This window comes from Stegodyphus dumicola, chromosome X2, assembly GCF_044657685.1.
Source record: "Stegodyphus dumicola isolate Sdum_Otavi_A_Nest chromosome X2, ASM4465768v1".
NCBI lineage: Eukaryota > Metazoa > Arthropoda > Arachnida > Araneae > Eresidae > Stegodyphus > Stegodyphus dumicola.
Genome location: NC_140781.1, coordinates 200,102,267 through 200,128,225, shown reverse-complemented (window position 1 = coordinate 200,128,225; position 25,959 = coordinate 200,102,267). Strand labels below are relative to the sequence as shown.

General features: G+C 32.1%; 1 protein-coding gene across 3 annotated transcripts in view; it reads right to left on the bottom strand.

The window, feature by feature from the left end:
• The window catches only part of Karybeta3 (karyopherin beta 3), a 196,376-nt gene that overhangs the window by 70,252 nt on the left and 100,165 nt on the right, over positions 1-25,959 (bottom strand). For all 3 annotated transcript variants that reach the window (XM_085809207.1, XM_085809206.1, XM_085809205.1), the window contains exons 9-11: positions 23,315-23,402; positions 13,952-14,058; positions 5,525-5,649 (exon numbers count right to left, since the gene is read on the bottom strand). In XM_085809207.1, the coding sequence (XP_085665333.1) occupies positions 5,525-5,649; positions 13,952-14,058; positions 23,315-23,402 (320 nt within the window). The remainder of the gene's footprint in view (positions 1-5,524; positions 5,650-13,951; positions 14,059-23,314; positions 23,403-25,959) is intronic.

The following is a 25,959-nucleotide window of genomic DNA, read 5'->3' as shown; positions in this document are numbered from 1 at the left end:
ATATGGTAAAGCAGGAGGTAGGATATGTTATGAAGGGAACTGGCTTGTATTCCCATTGTACATGGTGGTAACTACCAAAATGCCCATAAAGTCAGCTTGTTCACTAGGATACGAACTGAGGTCAAGCTATCAGTATTCAGCAGCCACGATGTGATTGAAAAAAAGACTTGAATCTGCAGCAGCAATAACAAATGCAAGTGAACAGGTAAATGCAGGGCTAGACACCCGGATGATTTTTTAATGACAAATCAGGTATTGTGCAGTACTCGCAACTATCTAGTTGAGCCACACCTTCTACTGATATTCACACTATACATATATTCAAAACTTTTGCTGCATTCATCTCTAGACTATGCAGGTTGTATAAGATATTTTAAACTGCACCATCTATACTAGTTAATTAATCATTGCTGAATGAAAGTATTTCTAAATGGAAAAATGAAAAAAAAAAAATATGGAATAAAGCAAAAACAATCTTCATTTTCCAGTAAGATTGTTAAAAGTAAAATAAATAAATCAATCTAGGACCTGTCTGTTAGCCGAAAATGGCCAATTTGGTGATGGAATAAAGAGTAACCAATTTTTACCAATTTTTTCAACAAACAAAGCTGATTAATGAAAAATTTCATTCTCTTGTAAAAAGTTATTAAAAGTAAGCTCCTCATTAAAAAAAGACAGTAAGCTCTGAATTTTTATGCCTAAAAAAATTAAGCTAATAAAGGTTTTATATTTAGATAAATGCTTGTTTCATGATAAATTTTAAATCTTTGATTAACTTTCTTTACATTTTAATAAAGTTACAGAAACTTTTGATTTAATTTCAGCATTTAAATGTCTCCATTTCCCCAGATCACATTAGCAATTAAACATTTGCGATGAATTTATACACAAGTCCCTAAAAACCAAAAGTAAAAACTAAATATTGGTTCAAATCATTTATATACTTTTTGTCAAATATCAAAGATAATATTAAGAAATCAAGGGAAAGAAGATTTCAACTAAGCCCAATGGTCAAATAAACACAAAATTCGACAAAATTCGAATTCTACGTGTAGGTTAGTACATAAAATATGCAAATTAAGCTACTGACAATGGACTGTGCAACGGATGCATGTTAACATTCAGATGAGTAATGTTATCGAAAATTAATAAGATGTCTCAGTGATCAGTATTCATCAATTATGACTCTAAAGCATCATTTACACTGAATTCCAAAAGTGTCGATTAATTGGTAGTCTCAAAAGGACGGCAAACACAAATACGGGTATGAATATCCCTCGATGTGCCGCATAAAGAACTTGGATCTATCTTTTGATAAGCAGCATAATTTATATGTCTCACTAAATCAAAAACCAAATTAAAACCGCATTATGCATTTTAAAATGAGTCAGTATTTTAAAATGGGCAATAGTTACAACATCAAACATTTCAATTTCCTTTTGAGGAAATTTAGTAACAAATGAATTAATATTTCAATACAGAATAAAAAAATGTGTGCTGTCTAATTTAAAAAAATGCAAATAAACTGAAACAGTATCTCACTTATTTGCATATCTTGATCTACAGCACAAGATATCGTTAAGTGCTCAAATTAGCATTCTTCACACTTTGTAGGAAAAAAATATACTTAATTAATTTGCTAAAATTAGATAAATAAAATTTAAGTTTTAATCTTAGTTGTTATAATAGTCTCTGATAAAATGCAGAAAATACATATTTCACATGAATAAGTAGAGGCAAACTCAGGTTATTTTTTTCCACCATGTAAGTTATAACACTACCAGTGTAGTGAAAGTAGAAAGCTTAAAAACATGAAATTTAATAAAGCAGCACTAGTAGCACAATTTAGCAACAAAAAAAAAAAAAAAAAAAAAAAAAAAATTATACAATGAACAGAACAAGCTTTATTCGCAGTATAATGCACAGTTTCTTAAAAACAAGCTCTTTTTAGCAGTTTAGCTCTAAGCTTTAGTTTTGTATCAGCATTTTGTTAAAAAATCACCTTTTTTTAAATATTTTACTGCAACCTGGCACCGCACAAGAAAAATTTGGAGCAAATGGGATAGTAATCAAACACTGGAGAACTGTGCTGCTCCCTGGTAAATCTATATTGCTTTTGAAATGCTCAGCTAATTAATCAGTAACACATACAGTTTAAAAGAAAAACTGAAGATCTTATAACTTGCTGACAGACAACACTCTGAGGGTGGGCATATGGAAAATAAAGGTCTTAAATTTTGTACAGAAACAATCTTCTCAGGTTAAAAAGAGAATAAAAGCTTCCCTACATTCTTCTTCGTGTATCAGTTTCTAAGATATGGTCTATTGTCTTCAGACTATGGTTATATTCTGACAGAATATGAATTTACCTGAAAATAATACATTGCTTTTGAGATGCAAAAGGAAATTGTAAGAGGAAACAGTGTAACAGACCAGAACTTTAGACCAGCACCCAAAACATCCTCCTTCTTTCAAGAGAATAATTATAAGACTTTGCTCATAACACTAAACTGGATCATACAGGCTTTACAGTTTAAAATTAATATAATTTGAAGAGAGCTGATGACAAAATCTGTTTATAACATTTAAAATACTACATAAACTTCAATTTTCAATGTATGATCACAACTGATTTTTCAAAACAGGGTACTGAAATGGGAATTATATGATAAAAAATATTTTGAGAGGTTTTTATCAACAATAGTACTATGTAACTTATGTGATTGTAACTTGTTAAGCACATTAATATAATAAAAACATTTTGCTTAAACCAATATTCATGAGTTGCACTGTTTGAATTTCAAATTAAAATATTAATACTTCACAAGCGTTCATTTCTTAAGTTCCTTTATTTATCAAGCAAAATGTAGAAATGAATTCAACTGTACCAAATATGTGTTAATAGGAACAGTAATTCTTATACCTTAGGTGAAAGCAAATGCACATTTTAGAATTTCTTTTCCATAATTTTTTATATTTCTTGAACATAAAATAAAAAATGTGAGTATGAGAAATAAGCATTTGTTTTCAGCGATTTAAATGAAATATTTACTTTTGATAGATCCCAGATTCTACATACAAATACAATTCTTCAAGGAGGATAGCTTACTATTTTTGTTAATAAACCTAACATAATGGTACTTGCAAATAAATTTGCCCTAAAATGCTCAAGCCAGGCCATAGCATCATATTCTCCTCCAAAAAAGAAGAAAATCTCTCAATTACCTTGAGCACAATAACTTAAAGAGGTAAATAATGTGGCACTAGTTTATACACTTGATTGCATAATTATCTCTCCCCAGAACATCTTTGAAATTTAATCTCTTGCATACATATTTATAAAAGTGCTGTTGCAAAAAAGGATATATACCAAATAAAGCACTGAGATACAGGCATGATATTCAGCACCCAAATGTTGCTCAAATTATGCAAATCTTTCAAATTTCAGAGCCAATCATGTTATATGGCTCATTCAATATGAACAAGAGGAGCACAATACATAGCATTTATAACTGATGTTCTCACCCATAGACAATTTTAAGTGGATCAAATTGTATGAAAGATACTCAAGAGATATATTTGATTGCACTACGAATACTTATCTGGTTTTGAATTAATTCACAGAATAGGCTGAGGAGAAGCAGGCTCATCCAAAAATTGTACCAGCTGTCACCCTTGTTGGAGGCTAACAGTAATTTTTCAGTGTTGGTAATAAAATAGATTAGAAAAAGCATATGTAAAAGATACAGACACAAAACTGCTGCAAAGGATGACACCATTAAAAATGCAACAACTGCAATAACAGCCTTACTATCATGTATTCATAGGCATTATACATGCAACCCACAATATCAAGGGTCAAAAGGAAGAAGCTGAGATTGGGTCTTAACATTTATTGAAAATCTTACTGCTGATTTTAAAGCACATAGAGAGCCATATGAATTGGTGTCGAATTATCATCTTGAACAGTGTAAAACTGGAGGCATAATTTAAGATAAAAATTCTAATCCTCTGTAACAATGACTGCCAACTTCATAAAACATAAAAATCAAAAGCTTTGAAAATGATCAGAAAAAAATATCTGCAAGCTTTCAGATTTTGGATTAAGCCCTAAAGAGTATTCAAATACTATACGTCTTATACACTAAAAATATTTAAAAACAGCATACCTTTAGAATTTCCATCCAACAGTCTTGAGAGCTGACGATAAATGCATTTTATTTCACACAGTGTGTTGCCACTGTTTGCTTTTAAATTGTTGAATTTCTAAATCAGAAATTTGTTAAAGCTTAAAGAGTATTAAAAAGATAATAAAACAAATTCAAGATTTGGGCTTCCAGGTGTCTGTGTTCAGGTGAAGGAATATCTTATTCAAAATTTGATGGCTCTAGGTATTTTTTTTAACAATGCAAGATTGAAAATTGATACAGCCATTTATAGCAATTCAACACAAAATGCGTTTTGAGACAAAGAGCTCTTCTGAACTAAAAATTTAAAGTAAATTTCACAAATAAACTGACACACACCTGCATATTCTAAAACATTAGTAATCTAAAATAATAATACAGGAGGAAACATTTATAATGATATTGCAAAAATTCATTAAAAAGTCTGCATAAAATTTGCAACTCACTGAAGCAGACTTTTATACACCAACCGATCAAAATCAAAGTACTGATAAGTCGAAAAACTGAGGGATAAACAGCAAAAGAATTTGTGTTCTGGGAGAGCTGAATAGAAATTTCTGTTAAAAGTATGAGCTTAAAAGACATATAGCTAAAGCGGCTCAATTTTTTGCATTCTTTCAAATAATGCAAAAATTAAAATCATTAAACTAAAATAATTTTCATAAATATTAAAGCTGACAGATTTCTGCAAAACATTTTGTTGCCTATGCTGTCAAGCCACCTGGGAATCATGAAAGTCAATAATACTTATTGCATGATTTTTCTAATAACCTCTCTGAAGATTTAATACCCTTGCAAAGCCATCCAATGCCTCAATGTCTGTTAGAAGAACATATTAAGGAGTCCTCACAATGTACATTCAGAACTATTCTGAGAGAATACAACTAAATAAACCAACTAGTTAAGAAATTTGCACCAGATTCTTCTAGACAGGGCCAAAAACAGCCTGACTAATTTTATGCTACATAGAATATTAGCTTGTACAGCTGCCAGGGAAAGAATTTACCACTTACTAAAATTTAATCTTGTTATTGCCATCATTTTATGAAAAAATTATTTTTTACTCCAAAATTCTAACCATTTACATACCTCTTTAAATGACACATAGCTCAATTTTGTAACAGTAGCTGGTTTTATTATGGACACGCTTCTTTAACAAGAGAATGCAAAATCAAAATCTAATTTTTTATGTTATATTATAAATAAAATTTATAATATATTACTCTCTACGTAATATATTATAAATTTTATTTATAATATAACATAAAAAATTATACTTACTACGTACATATTTGCATGTATATACTTCATTTTTTTGGATTAACAATAAAGCTTACAATATCAAGAAGAAATGGAAGAAGACCATCAACAATCTGAGGCAGTAGAGCAGACATCTGTGTATGGCATCCTTCACCAATAGCAGAAATGATCATCATACCTGCATATCTTTCTTTCCAAGAATCTGAGAAAGAATAATTTAATTTTGTAACCTTGAAGAACAAATTAGACTTGAATTTAAAGCAAAATTATGCTGAGTTAATATAAAGTACATTTTCCATTTTTATCTACTGGCACTAGAGCAAACAAGTTCACAAAGAAAAAATGCAAATAACTTGACATACAATTTTTATAATTTAAAATGCTAGGAGAGACATAACTAATTATGATAAAATACATAGGGTTAATGCCTACATACAATACACTATATAAGAACTTAGCTCTGCTTAAGGATATACATAAGGAATGTCGAGAAAAACACAGCTACGCACTTCTGTGACAGGAATTCAATTCAAAATGAATCTGTAATTAACAGCTTTTAACTATGTTTGAAGGCCCACTAGCAGTCAATCAAGAAAGTAACATTGACAGTTCTGACATGAGTTTGATTTCAGGTGAATGGGCTGGCTGCATGGATGTTTCCATGGTTTTCCCCATGTGTACCATGCATATGAACCAGTTTCTCTTACAATGTTCTCCATGAAGAGATATATAGCCCTAGTGTGCTTTGCTGCAACCTTAAAAATGCAAGCCTAAACATGTTTTAAATTATGACAACTCTGAAAGAAGTATCCAGCGATTTACAACAGAACATCATTACATTTTTTGCCATTTCATCGTTTCTGGCCAAATCCACAGACTTTAGAAATAACATTTCAAACAAATGCATATCTTTTGGGCAGATTAAAGTATGAGTTTCTGCAGTCACTCATAACAAATATGATTAACTGTGATTTAACATTTTATTCTTTTTCTTAGTGAATTTTTAAAATCCACTTATCTTTCAGAAAGGTTTATAAATATTACAATTAAAAAATAATAATGTTGGATAACGTGTGTATTGGATTTCTCTCCCTGAAGGCATTACTCTGCTTAGGGAAATAACAAATAACCCATGTGGTTTGTGGCATTTGATTAAATAAATAAAACATTGTAAAATTAAAACTATATTTCAGAATAATTTTATTGCCTTAAAAATATTAATAATCCTTTTTCCTCTTCTCTCAACTTGCATAAAAGGTAAATTGTATGAAAACAAAGAATTTAGCAGTATTAAATAAGTTAAGATATCTGAATTTGGCAAAGAACCGAAAGGTTATCTGCCTAAGAAAAGTGATGCCACATTCATGGAGGACTTTTTAAGGAAAACAGGCTCTCTTAAGGCAAACAATGACAATGATTAAACTTGACAAACAACGTCAATGACTAAACTTAAAGCAAAACAATGAAAACCAAACATGTAACCAGCCTGCTGGCCTGGGCTTAAACGACCCTTATTTGGCAGCCTTTAACTTCTCGACTAGTGGTTAGTATTAAATAATTAAAATAAATGCATTATAACCTGAATGTGGTTTTTGATTTGAACGATATATTAGAAAATTCTTACATTTTAGAATATATTTCAAAACAAGCTTCTGCGAACAGAAAAGAAATAATAAGTGATTTAAGGAATAATGCACAACTTTGATTTTAATTTTTGTTAATTGTTAACAAATAAAATAGGATTCTTCTTCAATGCCTGTTCAATGCAATTCAATAACACTTGTCAAAACACAACCTTCAGTTTAAAATTACTCTGAGTACATGGAAATTAAAAGCACTCATTCTGTTTAAAAAGAATTCCTCATTGTTACAGCATTGGAGTATTGTATAAAAAGAAAATATATGCATTTATACCTATAATTATGATGCAATTAAATTTTCTTTTGGTCCCAAACAAGTATATACTGCTCAAAGATAAATGACAATGTTTGGACTATCGAAGGGTTTTCATTACTTCAAATCCAAAGCATGAGAGAAACTAGATAGAGTCTCTCTTCTTTCTTCTTGGGAAAAATTGACCTCCATATAGACATACGAGGTGAACACAAAAGATTCCTTGATTTTAAAATGTAATTTAATAATTTAATGAAATTTAGCTCAAATTCAATTAACTCAAAATATTTTCATATCTTTTGTTTCAGAATTGCTATTTGTGACTAGCAGCTACAAGGCAGCAACATACTCTATCGCAAAGAAGATAAGGTATGATAAACTTGCTAAAACTGGCAGAGATGTGATTTGAAAGATAACCTGCCTAACCAACAGGATTAGTTGGACCCAATGATCATCATTCTAGAAAGCAGCCGACACGAAGGCCAGACATACTCTCGTCTGACTTTTATGTTTGAACGTTTATGAAGGGCAAGGTCTATGTATCATTACCATCAACCCTGAATGACCTTGGGGTAGCATCCACACAGTTATCAACTACAGTACAAAGTCCGTAATACGGACTCGTCGGGACTTCAGCGATTCCAGATTAGGGTTTTTTCCGGATTATAGATCATCAATTTAAATCTTGTAAGACGGCATGCAGAAATGATACAATTAAAAATATGAAATTGTAATTTATGAAATAAAGAACAATTATGATCTAAATGTATCAAAATTTACAAAAAAAGCTTAATATTTATTTGTTTACTTTATTAAACATTTATTTCAATGTAAGTTGTTTAAGATGCTTCCACAAAAAATTCAAAAATTTCCTTTTTCTTGTGTCATATATAGTAGACTTTCCAACGCCATACTTCTCGCATAATTTTGAGACGGACGGACCTTTATCCATTTTTTGTAGTAATTCCACTTTTTGTTTAATGGACATCAAAACACGCTATCGCTTTGTATATCCTTTGGCAGGTCCAGAATTGGAAACTCTTTTTGACATAATCGAAAGTTCAAGCTTAATTTTTATAAAATTGTTCTAACAGTCTGCAAAAAATAATAAGCCAGATCCAATTAGAAGATTAAGGAACAGCGCAATCTGCAACATTAACTGAATTGCCTTAGATAATTTTAGCCTAGCTTATACCATCCGTTATACATTAAACGTGCATGCGTAAACGCATCATGCACATCAAGTTTGTAGCTTTGAGGTCCAGATTATAGATCATTCCGGATTAAAGACTTTGCACTGTACATCAGATCTAGATATGCTCCAGAATGTGTTGCTTGAGCTAGATTTCCATCTTGAGGCCTGCCGCATAACTGGTGGTGCATGCAAAAGTTTTTGTGATTCTAATCAATACCACCAGAAATTCTAAATTTACTTAACTACTGATAAAATTTGGGAAGAATAGTTCATTCAGTATTAACCCTTTGCGGTTGGATTAAAGTTGAAGATGGGTACCATACTGGTTGGAATTATTTTCCGTCGATAGTGCAGGGATACATAACATGCATGTTTACGATGGATAAACAAGATTTAGTAATTCTTTTGTGAACTTTAGATATATCTTTAATCAATACACTAATCTAGTAATATGTTTTTGCATAAAAATTGTTTTATAATTCTCCATGTGATATTTTTCAAAACACTCTCCAACATGCAAGCCAGATTTTGGAGTGCATGTATTGCAAAAATAATTGGTTTGGTGCCTTCCACCCTTAATCTTTCTGTTTGAACATAATCTTTACTTTTTACATTTTCAAATGCCGCAATATATGCAGTTTTCCATTAAGTCTTTCTTCCTTATCGGAGGCCGATGGTCTTCCTGGTTTTGAATCTGCTCCGTCACAAAAATCACCTACCAGTTGTGCCACCAATTTTTGGACGAACATAAAATGTGGCATAGGTGTCCTGTTCTTTCTTCTAGCTGAATTTTTGGGAATTATTTTGGAATATTTTAAAAAGAGATAATGTCTAATTAATGTTAAATACAATTTATAAAATATTCTTTGGAATTCTACAAGTTACCATCGAACATTGTCGATTTCATTACGTTAAAAAAAAAAAAAAACGATTGACTCGCCACTGCGTCTTGCACCGCGAGCACTGGGTCACAACTTTTGTTTAGATTAGATTACATAATCTCCAATTGATGGAGCACCATATTGGTTTGTGAATAGGTTCTTTAGGCATTGAGGTTCGTATAGGAAAAGTGTAAACTGATACATGAATGCATACATATACAATTCATATATAGTTCCTTGCTGTGGTGGCCGCGAGCAGACATATGACGGCAAAGGATTAAAGTTATGTTCTTTTAGAATAAAAGACTATTTTTGTGCTCACCTGAGTAATGAAACACATACATACTGTTCTTTATTCGTTTTGTTGGGGGATACAAAGATATTTTTCAACATAGTTTCAATGGCATTGCTGAGTTGATATGAAACCACATTAATTTATCAATCAAGTCAAATCTGGCACAAGAATATCTATGTTTAGTGGTTTTTAACAGTTTGACCACTTTTCAGCAGTATGAAAAATGATACTATATTAAAAAAACATTAGAGCTTTCAGAAACAAGACATCAAAAATTTGCATAAAAATATGGGAGACAAAATTATCTTGATGTCAAATGGTTAAATTGAAAAGTATAACTTCCATCTTATTTTTAACAATATTTCATAAAAAGATTTTCTTAAATTTACTCTCCAAAATCTTAAAATATGGCCTTCTTAATGGTTTCAAGATTCATGCAGTTTACAGTTACCATTAATTTCATGTGCAAAAGTTATGAGTTGCTTAAACTACTAAACGTATAAAATATGAATTTTGTTATGATAAATTAACAGCAATGATAAATTTTTGTTTCGCTGAACAATTTGTTCCTCATCATCACTATCTTACAAAAATATGAAATGATTATTCAATGCTCATAAGTAATGGTATACCTACATTTAAAAGGGGAATTCAGTAGGTACCATTCATTGTTCACAGCCAGCATCATAGTAATCAGATTTGTCAAACAATTAAAAAAAATTTCTTCACAATTAACTAATGTAATCTTTCAGTAGAAAAAACACACACACACACACATATATATAAATACTCACATTTTTCTTCTACATCAATGAACAGTTCATAATATTTCCAGAAATCATTTGACAGATGCTGTAACTCTGATCTCTAAACTTAAATCTCCCTCACTTCAAAGGCATCCTCATCGTAACATTTTTGAAAATTCACCAATTGCATCAACTTCCTCTGAATTTATCACGATATGCAAGAATTTGTTTCAGAAAGCAGTTGGTAGATATCTCCATCTGTCAATAATACTGCAACTTAAACCCCCCCCCACACACACCACACTGAATTTGTCACAATCTATGTCTGTTGGACACACAGATTTTCCTTCTTCAGCTTCTATTCCAGAGCAAGTGCAGTATATTAAGAAAGTAAGTAAAAGGAATCTTAATATTTACCTCATATTTTCTTCAGCTAATAAATTCCTGATCACATGGTTTGAATTATGCCTATGGTATTTGCTGGAAAATATACAACTTCAATATGCTGAACCCAGTCAATTACATTGTACACTTTGCAGTTGTCAATAAGGAGGAGGACATCATTCTTCAAGTCCTTTATCCCATTTTAGAAGACAATCTAAATATTACTGACGTAATCCGCACTTTTGAATTATAGCTATAGACCACTGGCAAACTCTTTTTCTAGTTTATCAGGGATTCCCTCCTTTTCTGAGTACAAAAAGTTTTTCTTTTTTCCAAACATTGTGACATAGCATAAGATGGTCACATGATCTTTCAATATTCTACACACATCTCAACTTTTAGCTTTCAAATAAATGCATATATTAAGGCAAAGAATGATAATATAGATCTGTTTTGTCTGTATTACAAATATTTTCAGAATAGCAATTTTACAGATAATTTGGGCTATTCATTTGAAGACCATGGTCACTGCAGTAAATACAACAGCATATTTACTTGATCATCAGACTTTAACCTACGCTTTATACTTTCACCTACTTTAACCTAAGCTTGTCAGTAGTAAACGTGCAAGCATTTTTAGAACTTTGAAAATATGAATATTAGGCATATTTTTTTCAGTTAAATGCTAATTCTTAATTAACCATTAAATGTAATTAATTTAATACTCCGTAAGTATAAAAAACTGAATAACTAAAAATACTTCTTATAAGTTATATGCATATTTAATTCGAAATTTTCAGTTTTATTACTCAAATCACTAACTCTGCTAATATATTCTCGAGCAAACATTTTAAATCACAAATAATCATTGATGAAATAAGAATCCATACACCTTCAAGGTTTTTAGACTTCATTTCTATAGGAAAATAATATTTTTTTAATTAAATTCCAAATAAAGATGAAAAATATACATATAATTAACATTTATAAATTAGGAATGCAAAATTCATAGGTAGCATGGTATACAAGCTTAAGTTCTGAATTAGATTCACTCCCCACAACATATTTCTTCACTTGCACACATGTTTACGTCTCCAATGGAAATGGCTTCAAGAGTTTTTGTACCTAAATTTGGTTTAAATACAGTCCAATTCTTTTCCCTTAAATAATTTTAAAATTTCTTTCACATAATGTGTGTAATTGGAAGTCTTTGTTGATAGTGGAAAGTGTATGGATTTAGAAAAACTTCAGATGCTTTAATGTATTAAAATTTTACAGAATTCGAGTCTTGATACAATTTTAGCCTCTTATTTTGAGACAGCATAATTCATGAACTTAAAAACTTCCAGTTTAATCACAACTCGAAAGAAGCACATCCCGTGTTTTCTCACCATAACTTAACCAAACATGAATTGCTGGGTAAAATCCCTCACTGCAGGATGTTTGAAAGGAAAGATCAGACTTTGCTAAACTACAACTGGTGACTCTTCAAAATCAGCAAGACCACCATCTTAACACGCGACACATATGTCACGATCATTTCGCCAATCATTGGGGGTAATAAGGCAGTTCAACTTTGCATACCATTTTCTTTGCCCCCCTTTCAATATTTTCCATAGCTTATAGCTTTTCGGTAATTTCCATAGAAACTATAGAAAATCTGCAGCAATTGCGGTCCCTGCATCTTTAATACATTTGAAAACAATCCTTTTTCTTCCACTGGATAAACGTATTATCTTTTGCTGCAAAATTATCTTTCTCCATTTTCATCATTAATTCAATTTTTGCAGCATCAATGAACTACAGACTGTAATATCTTCCTGACAAACTTTTAATTTTCATTTTACTCTAATTTGCAAACAATACCTTCGTTATTCTTTAAAATATTGTCTAAGAAGGACTACGAAGCTTTAACTCATAGCTGACTCACTTTTGGGAACTGATGACAGAGGTCTAATGCAGTGCTCCGCAACCTTTTCTCACCTGTGACGCACAAATCTTTCTGGAATTTCGTGTCTCACCAAAGAGTTCTGAGTTATCAAGGAAGTGCCGAAAAAATTCCAATGCTCACACACAATCACACAACAATGAAATATATAAAAACATTTAAAATAGACATTATTAAGGGAAAAAAATTGTCATTGTGTATTAAATACATGATAAAAAATTGCAAAATGTCAAATACATGTATTTGATTGCGGCACACCTATATCCTACTCATGGCACACCGGTTGCGGAGCACTGATGCATTAAGTTTGTCCACAGCAAAACATTCTTCAAAATGTAATGCTCAAAACAAAGTAAAGCAAGGTCACCTAGAATTCCAGTTTCAATAAAGTTAGTGCAGTTGATCTTTCTAAAACTTGAAAAGCAAGTACCTTTGTACACAGTCGAATTGAATCAAAACCAAGCTGTTTGGCACGTTAATCCCTTACTCAGCAATATTTTGCTATCATTTGTCAATTTTTATGCCATGTTGACAATATTCAGCAACTTTCTCTTTTATTTAGTGACAACTTTTCAAATTAACTGACTAAATAACAATAAATGGTCACTTCCTGTTTTTATACAGAAACAGGTGCTACTTCGGCAATTTGAAAACATCACTTGAATGATAGCATTAACTTCATTCATATTAACACGACCTACTGTATTAACTTTTAGATATTCTACTGAATAAATCATTTTCCCTCCCATTCATACACACTCAAGATACTTTAAAAAGCTCAGAAGAAAGCTCATCTGCAGGTCCTAGCCTCAGAAAACTATCACACTACATAAATAAAACCATCTAAAAGTTAAATACATCCCATAATGGGAGAGACCAAGTTTATAATCAGGACAGCCAGATTTGCAAAAGTAAATTACAAGTCAAAATGTTTAAATATATGGATATACAGATGAAGGAAGAACAAATATTTGCTAGTATTGGAGTACATTACTGTAATTAAACCCAATAACAATTTATCGGCAATAGCAATTTTACCAATTTAAGGTTAAAATTTAATATATATCACATAGCATATACAGACAGACATTTCTGTTATGTCTTTTAGTAAATGCAGATCCAGGATTCATTCAATAAAATATGCTAGCACAGGAATACTTACTTGAATTTAGCATATGGGGCAAAGAGTTCAACACTAAAGGCAGAAGAGTTTTCCCACCTAATGAGCATGCTAAGCGATCCAAGCAAGATTCACCAACAATTGGCATACTGCAATTAAGATGGTAAACCAAGAAACATTAACATTAACCATGAAACAAGGTCTGGGAGAAAAGCAGATATTTGACAACAGTAAAACAGAAGCATAATTTTATATTCTTAAATTAAACTAAAAGAAAATTTCACTTCTTACCACATTATTTAATTAAAGGAGAAAAAAGACATTATGTAACTCTGTAACTCGATAAAAACCATTTCTTACCTTGTTATATGACTATTCCACGTTAATTTTTAGAAGTGACAGGAATATTTACATTATTTAAAATGATGCTATATAATATTACTATTTAATAATATACCATGTTTAATTTCCTTTATAATTTAACAATTATACATTAATTTAAGTTGTTAAAAGGGAAAACTTGATGCTATAAAACTAATTTTATAATTAAATTCTGCAGAATACAATCTCCTTGGAACTTTTGTTAAGCATTTAAGTTACGGTCAGCGTAATAATGATTTACAGTCTCCCATTACAAAAAGCATTTGTTTGGCCTTTCTCCATTTCTTCAAAACATGATAATGTGGATTATTTCTCTTTGGTAACACATAATTAGCTTGCCTTATTAGCGTATTTTGTGGAGCTATATATTACTTCTGTGTGATGATTTTTGTTTGTATCATTTAAGAAATTATGCATCTTTCTCCTCTTCTTTTTAACACCTGCAGTTCAAAAGAGTAAATATAATGAAGCAAAAGTATTATTACTGAATTGTATTTCAACTGATACACAATAACATTTCTCAATCAATTATCAAACCTTTTTTTCTCCTTTAAATTTAACACTAAGATAAGTTCTGTACTCTTGCATTATCCACCCAACCCTCCTGCAAAGTTGTCAGTCGCTGCCAATTAACTTTTTCCCAACTTAACACATGAAAAAAGAGTAACTGTTTTAAAAAATGGCAGGGTGTTAAAAATGACATAAAACAGGAGCAAATTAATGAAATTAAAAAAAGCAAGCAAAAGCAACATCTATAATGAAATACAAAAAATTAAATCCAACAAACACCCACCATGAAACACTCAAGATTACATAAAACAGCATTGCATTAAATAGCACATTTTTCTTCATTAGCAGGAAAAATAAAGTGCCATTACGACTTATTTTAAGAAAAACATCTTCCACGCACTAATCACAAAGCACAGAATCCACAAATTTCACCAATTTAAAAACTGCATGCAATATCACCACCACAGAGATAGATGGTGACATTACGAGGTGGCAAAATAAGCACAAATAATTATTGGGTTGCCAGATAAATACACTTTTAGGTGGATAATGCCAACAGTACATAAATTACTCTCATTTATATGTATGGAAAAATAATAGCCCAAATACAGATGCTTCAAGAGATTTCACTTAAACATTTGATTATAAACTCTATAACACAAATTAAATAAAGCAGACTTGAACCTTTTTCCTCCCAGTTTATCATATGATATGCTTGTTTTCAGGCCCATACCACTTAGCCAACAGAACATTCAGCCGACACGGATACTTAGCTGACAGGGACAGTTAGTCAACAAGACATTTAGCCGATACAGAGAATTAGCCGTCGGGACATTTAGTCAACAAGGCATTAAGCCGACAATGATGTTTAGCTGACATGTACCCAATAAGTATTTAAACTTACTATCAATTACAAAATTTCTCGACAGCTTTTAAATCTTGTGTAATTTAGCACTGTTTGATACAGATCGTTCTGTTTGGTATATATTGGCCAATTTGAAATAGTGTTAAAATTTTTCTTCAGGAAATATGAATTAATTTTCAAAAGAAAAAAGAATTTTTTTTAGCTAGTTACAATGCTAAGTTAGTTACATTTTAATATGGAATCTGCAATAATTGTCAGCTCAGGCAGGCAACAGAGGTTCGTTGTGACAGGTTCCCGCGTGTGATCGCTAAATTATTAAATACCTGGACTAATGCGGTGTCGATTTTTGATTCTGCGCGAGTTCCGAATAATTCTTTAAAAGAATAAACACAAAGTCACAGTTCACAATAAAATTAGCAGCACGGGTAGCAAAGTCTGATAACATTGAAAACACATAAACAGCTGAATCGAGAATAACACCTGAAGCTGTCAGCCATTGAAGAGTAAGTGCGCAAAAACATAGGCATGATTAGCAATTAATGACAGTAAAAAAAATGCCTTATTTGCCAAAAACAGTTTCTGGATGAGCATGTGAGTGAACAATACAGATACCTAATAATTAAAATACATAGAAAATTATTATGCATAGCAAAGAGACAAGAACAAGAAGAGAAATAAATACATAAGAGCAATAATAAGATCGTTCAAAACAAAATTTAATTCAGGTGATGTAGTACTGCAAACTGATTTTCACAATTTTCTTTACTTTCATAGTCATGATTCAATACAGGAATTGTTCTGTTTGGCACTTCTGGGATTTTCATAAAGAATTTTTTGGCAATTTTCATCAACGTACAGCTGAATTTCAGGAATATTAACATTATCCACAAAGCTTCATTACCTTTTCACATCATTCATAATTTTTCTTGTGTACTTAATGATATTAATTTTCCAATCTCGCTCTTCCTAATGCTTTCAAATTTCTAATACCTTTACATTTCATTACTATTTTACTCAACACCACCATGCTACATTCCTTCCTTTATAAAAATCGTTTCTCTCCTCCCACTACCGAAATTATATTTCCCCTCATGAAAAATCTGAATAATGCAATAAGAATTATTTTTATTCTTGAATTATACTTTTTATAGAAACATTGGTTAGTTTAGCAAATATATTTTATTTTGTTATTAAAAACAGTTAAAAAAGAATTTTTAAGACAAGCAGTGCCTTAAATTACTTGTAACCTCTATAATCGGCAGTTCATGCCACCATTCTTGAGATAAACATTAACAACTCTCATAATGTCAAGGTAACTGACCTGTTTTTGGTCACCTCTGCATCGCTTCCATCTTTCGGAATCCAGCTTTTACCGTTGTGCCATATACTCATGTGATGGTTACAGCTGCATTTCAACAGAACTCATAACGTCATTGCAATACATCAGTTATAATCAGCACTAGCCTTTGTAAACATTTTTACATAACACTTTTCGCCATACTGAAACAGCTGAACAATACTTCAGTATTCAAATTTTAAACATTTTTCTCATTTGATTTCAACGCATTTTTAAAGGTCTAGCTTAAAAAGGTAATTTTCATTGGAACAAACTGGTTACATATTAAGTAAAACAGTCACTCTCTTTCTGTTAGGCCCAGGAGCAGCCGAGCGGTAAAGTCACCGAGCACTGGTAATTCGGTCTGAATTTCGAATTGAGTGAATGGACTAGCTGCATGGGCGTTTTCGTGGTTTACCACATGTGTAATGTGTATATGAGCCAGTTTTTCTCTCCACTAAGGTATCCCTTCCCTTAGGCAGATAGCCCTCTGGCTTTGTCATTATTACATAACCCAAACAAATTCCAACCTACTTCTGTTAGGTGGCTGCAGGCCACGAAGCACAAATTCCTAGGTCAGAGCTCTCTCAGATTAATAAATATACGATGCCTAACGTGCAAATAGCATTTCAGAAAATAAAAAAATAGTAGTTCAAATGCGGCAAGGAGTAAGGCGAATCATGCTACTTCCTGAGAAGGAAAGAAAATTTCATTAATAAGAAAAGCGAAACTTTATACGGGAATTAATGTAGCATGATCTGTTGAGCAAAGTAGGAATGAAATGTGAAAATATTAGAAACCTGAAATCATTGGGAGCAGTGAGACTCACTGTCAGCTAAATGTCCTGTCGGCTAAGTGTCTGCGACCACTTGTTTGTTTCCTTCTGTGGGCCCACTGTATTAAGTATGATGTGGGAACGAAGTGTCACTCGTCCCCACAATATCATAATTGATACTCTGAAACAATGTTTTATTTTAAATGTGTATAAATCATGCCACAATGCTATGAAACCTTACTGAATTAAGTATCTCTTGTTATGAATACAGTACAAAGTCCATAATCCGGACTTGTTGGGACATCGGAGATTCCAGATTAGGGGTTTTTCTGGATTATAGATCATCAATTTAAATCTGGTAAGATGGCATGATGCAATTAAAAATATGAAATCGTAATTTATTAAATAAAGAACAATTATGATCTAAAGGGTATCAAAATTTACAAAAAAAAAACTTTATATTTATTTGTTTACTTTATTAAGGTAAACAAATAAATATTAAGCTTGAAACCTTTACATTGATTTTAATGAGGTTTCTTTCAATGTAAGTTGCTTACCCCGCTTCCACAAATAATTCAAAAAGTTCCCTTTTTCTTGTATCATATATAGTAGACTTCCAATGCCATACTTCTCGCATAATGTTGAGACGGATAGGCCTTTATCCATTTTTCGCAGCAATTCCACTTTTTGTGCATGCGTAAACGCATTAATGCAGTTACGCATGCGCATAAAGTTTGTAGTTTTGAGGTCCGGATTACAGACTTTGTACTGTATTATATAATATTTTATCCTATGAATGTAAAACATGCTTTCATAATTTAGAAATGTTTCACTTAGTGCAAATGACTTTTTGTATGTAAATATGGCAACAGGATATATTAATCACTGATACTTAAATTCTGAAGTTTTGCCTCCTCATTATTGTACAGAAATAATGCAAAAAGAGTAATTACTACTATTAGGATTTTGTATTTATATGATACAACACTTAAATAACATGAGCAAGGTTCCAAAAATTACAATGAAAAGCAGTTTTTTTTTTAAGAATTATTTTTTACTATTAGGCATGATTGCAAAAAACGCTCAGTCACACAGTAACATCTAGCGCTTCAAGGTAATGGGCACACAAGGAACTTTGATCTCTCGATGCTGACAGTACAGAGGTTAAGGTTTAGTGAAACAACACATTTCAATAAAATTATCGAAAATCCAGATTTTAAAAAATGCTTTCTATGTAGCATATTCCACTGAGCAAGTTGCTCTTTTATTCTTTTAAATATCATTACAAATGGAGGTTTATAACATACAAAAACTGTCATAAAAATGCTAAAAATTGTGAATACAATCACTTTCGCAAAAAGAAACAGAAAATCATCAATTTTAAAAGACTATTATGAAGGTTGTTCAGTAAATTTGAAGACCAAGTTTAAATACTTATGAGACAAGAAAACATTACGAAATGATTACATTATCATTTGGAAGTATAAAAAGGGAAACATATAATGCTGCTGCAATTTTTAATTTTTAACAGGCTGTTAAATTTGTCAATACTCACTTAAAAAAAAAAAAAAGCAAATAAAGCTTGTGTATTTATTTTATTTTTAAAAGGCAAATTAACACTGCCCTGCACTACTACAAGGGCCAATAACTTTCAAGAGGTCAGAACTCAAACTAAGGAACACACATGAAAATGCTGGGCTAATTACCTTGAAGGGCTTACAACTGATGATACTTCTATCAGCAGAGTCACTTCAAGGCTTAAAAGATGCTACACTAATATTCCATCCCTTAATGGCCCTACAGGGATTGTATACACAGAAACTAATAACACTCTCTAGCCGATTACTATGCTACTCAGTTTAACACCAACAATATTTCTCACACCCATACAAAACTCTCTGACACAATAACCTAATTCCTAACACAACCACACACTCACAACATCATGGTAGTTAATCCATCAGATGTTCTTGGCTATATCTAAAAATTCGAAGATAAAAAGAGCCCTGTGCATGATAAAGTCACTAATATTATGATTAAGAAGATGGGACTCTCGATGATCTGCAGACTCATCAAAATTATTCAACATATTATCGACCTTGAGTTATTTCACACTTCAAAAGAAAATTGCAATAATTTCTCTAATTCCTAAACTTGGCAAATCTCCAAACCAATTGTATTCGTATCGACCAATCAGCCTTCTGCCTAAATGTAGTAAAATTGCAGAATTCTTAATATTTAAAGCCCTCAACAACTTTGCAGAAAAACCAGGAATTTCAATACCACAGCAATATGGATTTAAAAGCAAGCACTCCACTGTGCATCATCTCTACAGTTACTGAATTAATCTCTTCTGGACTGAAACAAAAACTCAGCAATATTTCTTGATATATTTGGTGTTCGTGTTTGGCTAGGTGGACTCATATATAAATTTATCTCTCTGGGTTCCCCAGAGTGTAACATTACTCTCGACAACGTACCTATGACAATTTAATTAATCTGGTGAAAGTTAAATAGTCCAAAACTCATGACAGACATGAAGCAAATTATTTCCATATCTGAAAGCAACTACAAAGTCAGATAAAGGTTTAAATTTACTAACAAAGAACTTAGAACATAAAGACACATTCTTATGCTCAACAAAATCAACTATAGCTCATGATGATGCAACTAAACAGGAACGGTCAAATTCAAAGAAAAAATGTGGACTAGTATACAAAGATTACACAATTTAGTTTTACTTTAAGCTTGTTTAGTAACTATCGAGGAAATAAATTCAAATGCTGGCAGTGATAATGCAAAGATGAATAATGAAAACAAATTATCAAACAAATTATCAATAATGAAAACAAATTATCAAAGATACGAGAAACTAATGCAGTGTCCAAGCAAAGGTCAGAACACATCCTCTCTTACAATCCCAAAACTTCAGTTAAGAACTATCTAACTGATTTGTGTTCTGGTTAGGAAATGGAATGAAAAATTTAAGTAAAGGCAGAAATTATAAACTGGTTAATTTACATAATAATAACTGTACATATCTTTGATTAATAACTTTTTTCTAATTATGTATTCAGTTTATTTCTTCAATACATTACCTCTTCATTTTAGAATTTTCTGATTTAAGGAAATATCTCTGCTATTCTAAAAAGGTAAATGCATTCAGGCTGGACAGAAAAAGCTGCTAATTTTATTCTTCCAGTAGTAATATGAAAATTCAGAATTTAGTGACACACCAAAAAACAAAATCTAGAAATCTTTAGGGCAGACACTGGAAGCAGAATTTGGGAATGCATTAGGCAGCAGAATTTATGACCCACTGAGATTGCATCACGTGGGAGTGCCGCCAGCCCTGTGTTTGATGCATTGAGACATACAAGATAAATTATTAAATTCCTCAGTTTCCAATTTCTGTATTAACAGAAAAATTCCTTTGTATAAAATGTCTGTCCATGTGATAAGATTAGAAGAATTTCTAATATTTCCCATGCCTGTGTCTCGTGAAAAGTAGAGAAAATTAAGGGAAGAAACATGTTAAGAAAAACACTTCTGGTATCAGAAGTAAAATTCAAATATTATGTTTTCACTGTTCTTCCAAAAATACTCCAAAAAGTAAGAAATTTTTGTTGTTTGACTTCTAAATTAATCCTGTTGACATTTTCCATTGCATCGCATTTTTCTGGAATCTTCTACAAATATCTATAAATCTTGCTTTCAGATCCTTCTAAACTTTCCAAGTTGCATTGTCTAAAATTCTACAGAAATATTACTTCTACCAATTCTGTAACAGCAAAAAAGCCAGATATACTTTGAAGGGAAAAAAATGTAAAACTAATTTTATAAAGACAACTGATGCACATTCCGAGAATTCTGAATTTTCCGAGATACATCGGAAAAACTCTTACCATGAAAAAATAAAAAAGAACACATTTTTATTTAATTACATGGCTATTTTGCTAAGAATTGTTATAAATTGTAGCATTTTAAAGATTCAAAATATTGTACAAGTTTCCAAAATGGAAAGCAAGTTCATTTCATAATATGACAACGAAAAATTAAAATGTTTTATTTCAGCATTATTTCTTAATATAATTTCAATGTATTCTCATCATTTTAATGTAATTTATCAATGTTATAAACCTTAAAAAAAATCGACGAGAAATTCCCTGGTCTCTGAATTAAAAAATTCTTTATGGAAACTGATCTTAAAACCCCCAAAATGTTAATAAGTCACCAAATTTAGAGGCGTTTAAAAAAAGAATTTACATCCCCTCAAAAAAAGTTGTTTAAGAGTTCAGCATTAGGAAAAATGAAATAATTTTGAAATGTTTATACAGTACAAAGTCCGTAATATGGAGTTGTTGGGACTTTGGCAATTCCAGATTAAAGGCTTTTCCGGATTATAGATAATTTAAATCTGGTAAGATGGCATGTAGAAATTATAAAATTAAAAATACGAAACCATAATTTATGAAATACAGAGCAATTGTGATCTAAAGGATATCAAAATTGACAAAAAAATCTTAATATTTATTCGTTTACTTTATTAAACATTTCTTTCAATGTAAGTTGCTGCTTTTTTTTTTTTTTTTTTTTTGTGCTAAACGTGCATGAGTAAACATTAAACGTGCATGCGTAAAGCATACAAAAAAAAGTTTGTGGCTTTGAGGCCCGGATTATAGATCATTCTGGATAATGGACGTCCGGATTACAGACTTTGTACTGTATTTCGCTTCTTACCCAGAAACTCAAACTTCCCACCATTTGTAGAAACGTGAACAAATTATAACTTATGAAACCATTCACCCATTCAAAAAAATAACCAAATTTGTCACTGAATCGCCAAAAATGTTCTTCCAAAATGCTGATTCACACTCAAAATAGCAGTCGTAAAAACAGAGAGAAATTTCAGATCATTAAAATTAAGGACTTTCTGACTTTTAAAGAAAAATGTCGATTCCAAAAACCTAAGGACTGTACAAACCCTGAAGCAGCATTTTATTTAAAATGTTGTTTAAAAAGAGTCTTTTCGATCATTTCACAGGAAATAACGAAAAATTTCTTAAGGATAAACAGCTATTTTCCAGTTCTCAATTAAAAAAATAATAATCAAATCAAAAAGTATAACAGAATAGAGTGGAATCTCATATATTCATTCCAGGAAAAAAAAAAAAAAAAAACGGAAACAATTCATGATGGTATGAAATTCTAAAAACTTTAGTTGAGGTTCGATAATTAAAGCATCCTAAGGGTAGCTTTGTGGACAGCTTTCTAAGGAAAATCACGAAAACTCCCATGCAGCCAGATTTGAAATTTCCGATAAAAAGCTTCCCACTGAGACACCTTACCACTGCACACATTGCAGCTAGGGTGCAACCCACTTGTTTTATCTTTAATACTTAACATTGGGAAGCAGTCAATATTTAGCACAAATATTTACTAATCCTTTTTGACTAATACACAGGGAGGGGGATCAGGCTTCCTTAAAGAAAACAGCATTCCTCAGTTTGATAAATTATATTAAATATCTAAACCAACCTGTCATTATCAGTATCTTCTTCCTCTTCTGCAGCTCTCCAATTGTCATCATCCTCAATGTCAGTCATCATCTTGAATATTATACTGACTAAAGGAAAAAAATACATAAATAAGTAAATACATTAGCACATCGGAAAAATACACGTTTCCTCATAAATTCAAATAAGGATATCAAGAAGGTACCACACAATTTCTATAAAAGAAAGATGCAAATTACTTAGTATTACAATTTACACTTACCATTAATTGAGGAAAAATCACAAAAATGACTAATACTCAAAAAGTTACACATAGAATTTAATGAAACTGATGCACAGTACACAACACAAAGTAAGGTAACAAATAACATGAAGAGAAATTACCAGACAATTTTGGCGTTACAGAAATTAACTGAAGTATAAAATGAGCAATTCAGATGTGCCAGTTTGGTATAGGAAAATTACCTTTAGTATGGAGTAAGATCTCACTTAGAAGGGACACAGCACATACAGTGATGTGTGCTGCCATCAATTATGCAGTTTATCAGTTCTGTAGGACGTGAGAACCATTGCTCTTGCAAAGCAGTTGCAAGTGCAGCAAAGGTCTGAAGAAAAAGATTAAAAGCAGCTTATATGTCTTCTTAAAGAATCTCAAACATACTTGATGGCATTCAGGTCAGGTGATCAAGCTAACCACTCCATGCGCAGAATTGTTTGCTCCTGAAGATAATCATCCACAAAGTGAGCCCTGCGCAGTGTAGCATCATTGTCCTGTAGCAGGAAATCATCACCTATTGCTCCAACTATAAGAGCACACATAAGCATCACAAGGATGTCTATGCTATAGAACTGAGCATTCATGGTTCCACGTCAAAAGACATGGAGGCCCGTACATTCACTCAAACACAGACATTGCCTTTTCCATATGAATCTCTTTCATGAATGTTTCATGGATGATAATGGGTTCCATGTCAAATGAAATTAAGCCTACTTGCTTTGAGGCTAAACCTAGACTCATCCATAAAGAAAATAATCCTCCACTGATTAACAATCCAGTGGATATGTTGACATGTCCATCCGAAATGTTCCCTTCTATGATGTGACATGAGTGGCATGCAAATGGCTGGTCACTTCAAGCACAGACCTCCTTCGTGAAGCCTTCTACACCTAGCTGATGTTGATACCAACCTTTTGATGGCTACACCAATAAAGGATCTGAGTCGAGTTAGAGATGAGGTTCTATTCTTTTGTGCGCACTTGCACCAACAGACATAGGTCATTGGCGCTCGCAGTCGCAGTTCGCCATCCTTAGCTGAACCTCTTGAATTCCAAACCTGTGGTTAGAAATTGCTGCCAACCAGAGAATGAGTCACATTTACCACCTGGCTACTTCAGCTTTTGTCCAGCCACTAGTTTCCCAATAGCTATACGTCACAGTTCTTGTCACCTAATGATGCCTGGAGGTCATTGTTACAAATTGGCCACCCCAGACTTCTTATCTTAGCATCTCAGTGAAATTTACAGGCTTGCTATGAAACATGTAATTTTATGCTCCCTCACAGATGACGTGTTTCAACTGCAGTGCTACTAATTTGCCTACTGCAGTTTTATTCGGCAATTCTTGCAACATGGTCAAACAACATGGTCAAATTTTATATGTATTGGCTTATTTTTGGACAAGTTGTCGCTACTTTTCTGATTTTTCCTCAGTTTTTGGAAACCTGTATTTCCTTTTCATATAAAACTCACCAAACCAAAATTTTTCTTAAACTTCTTTTAGAAATAAATAAATGTAGTTATCATATTTATAATAAACAAATGACCCTACTTTGCCTCAAAGGAGTAATTCCACTATATTCTGCTCTTTGGTTACACATCTGAAAAGCACCCTCAAAAAATACATTTTCATATCACAGTTATTTTATCAATCAATAATATCTTTTAAAAAAGGCTCGGTGAACAAATCTAAAAGGAATGAGTGATTGAGTAAATATGGTATGGTGTGACAACACGCTACTTAGAGCAGATGCAGGAGGTGTTGAATTATGACCCTCAGGCAGGTAGTGTGCAAGTCAGCAGAAACACATGCTTGATATATGTGCAACAAATCATGCATCTCGAACGGTGAGGAAAGTTGTAAGTGTGGTTTGGTGGGTCAGCATTGTGTTAATGGTGCAGTAGCTTATCTCTGTTGTTAAGACATAGGCATGGCCCAGTTCTTGGAAACTGTGCAAATTCGTTTACGACATAATTCGATGGAGTTACAGTAAAGGCCCCATACAAATCAGAAGTGCAGAAACTAATTGCAAAATAGGCCAAAAGTGAATTCAAGAACTGTCCACATTGAGGTAAAGGTGGGCAATGCAGCACACCTAATGATACATGTTCCACAAAAAAATCTTGTTTGCAGAACAGGTGTCTCAGTCAGCAACTATGCAGATCCTGAACTAGGATTTGATTTTGTGTGCACTAAAAGTTATCATGATGCATTAGTACCAGGATGTGGACACTACAACTCGCATTCAGTTTCATGAATGGTTTCTGGTCAGTATATCTGTGAAGGTGCTGCAGGATATTTACTCGTCCATTTCCAATGAAACATAGTTCCATCTGTCAGACGACAAACTTCCAGAACACACTGGTGAAGTGACAATCCACACATGTACA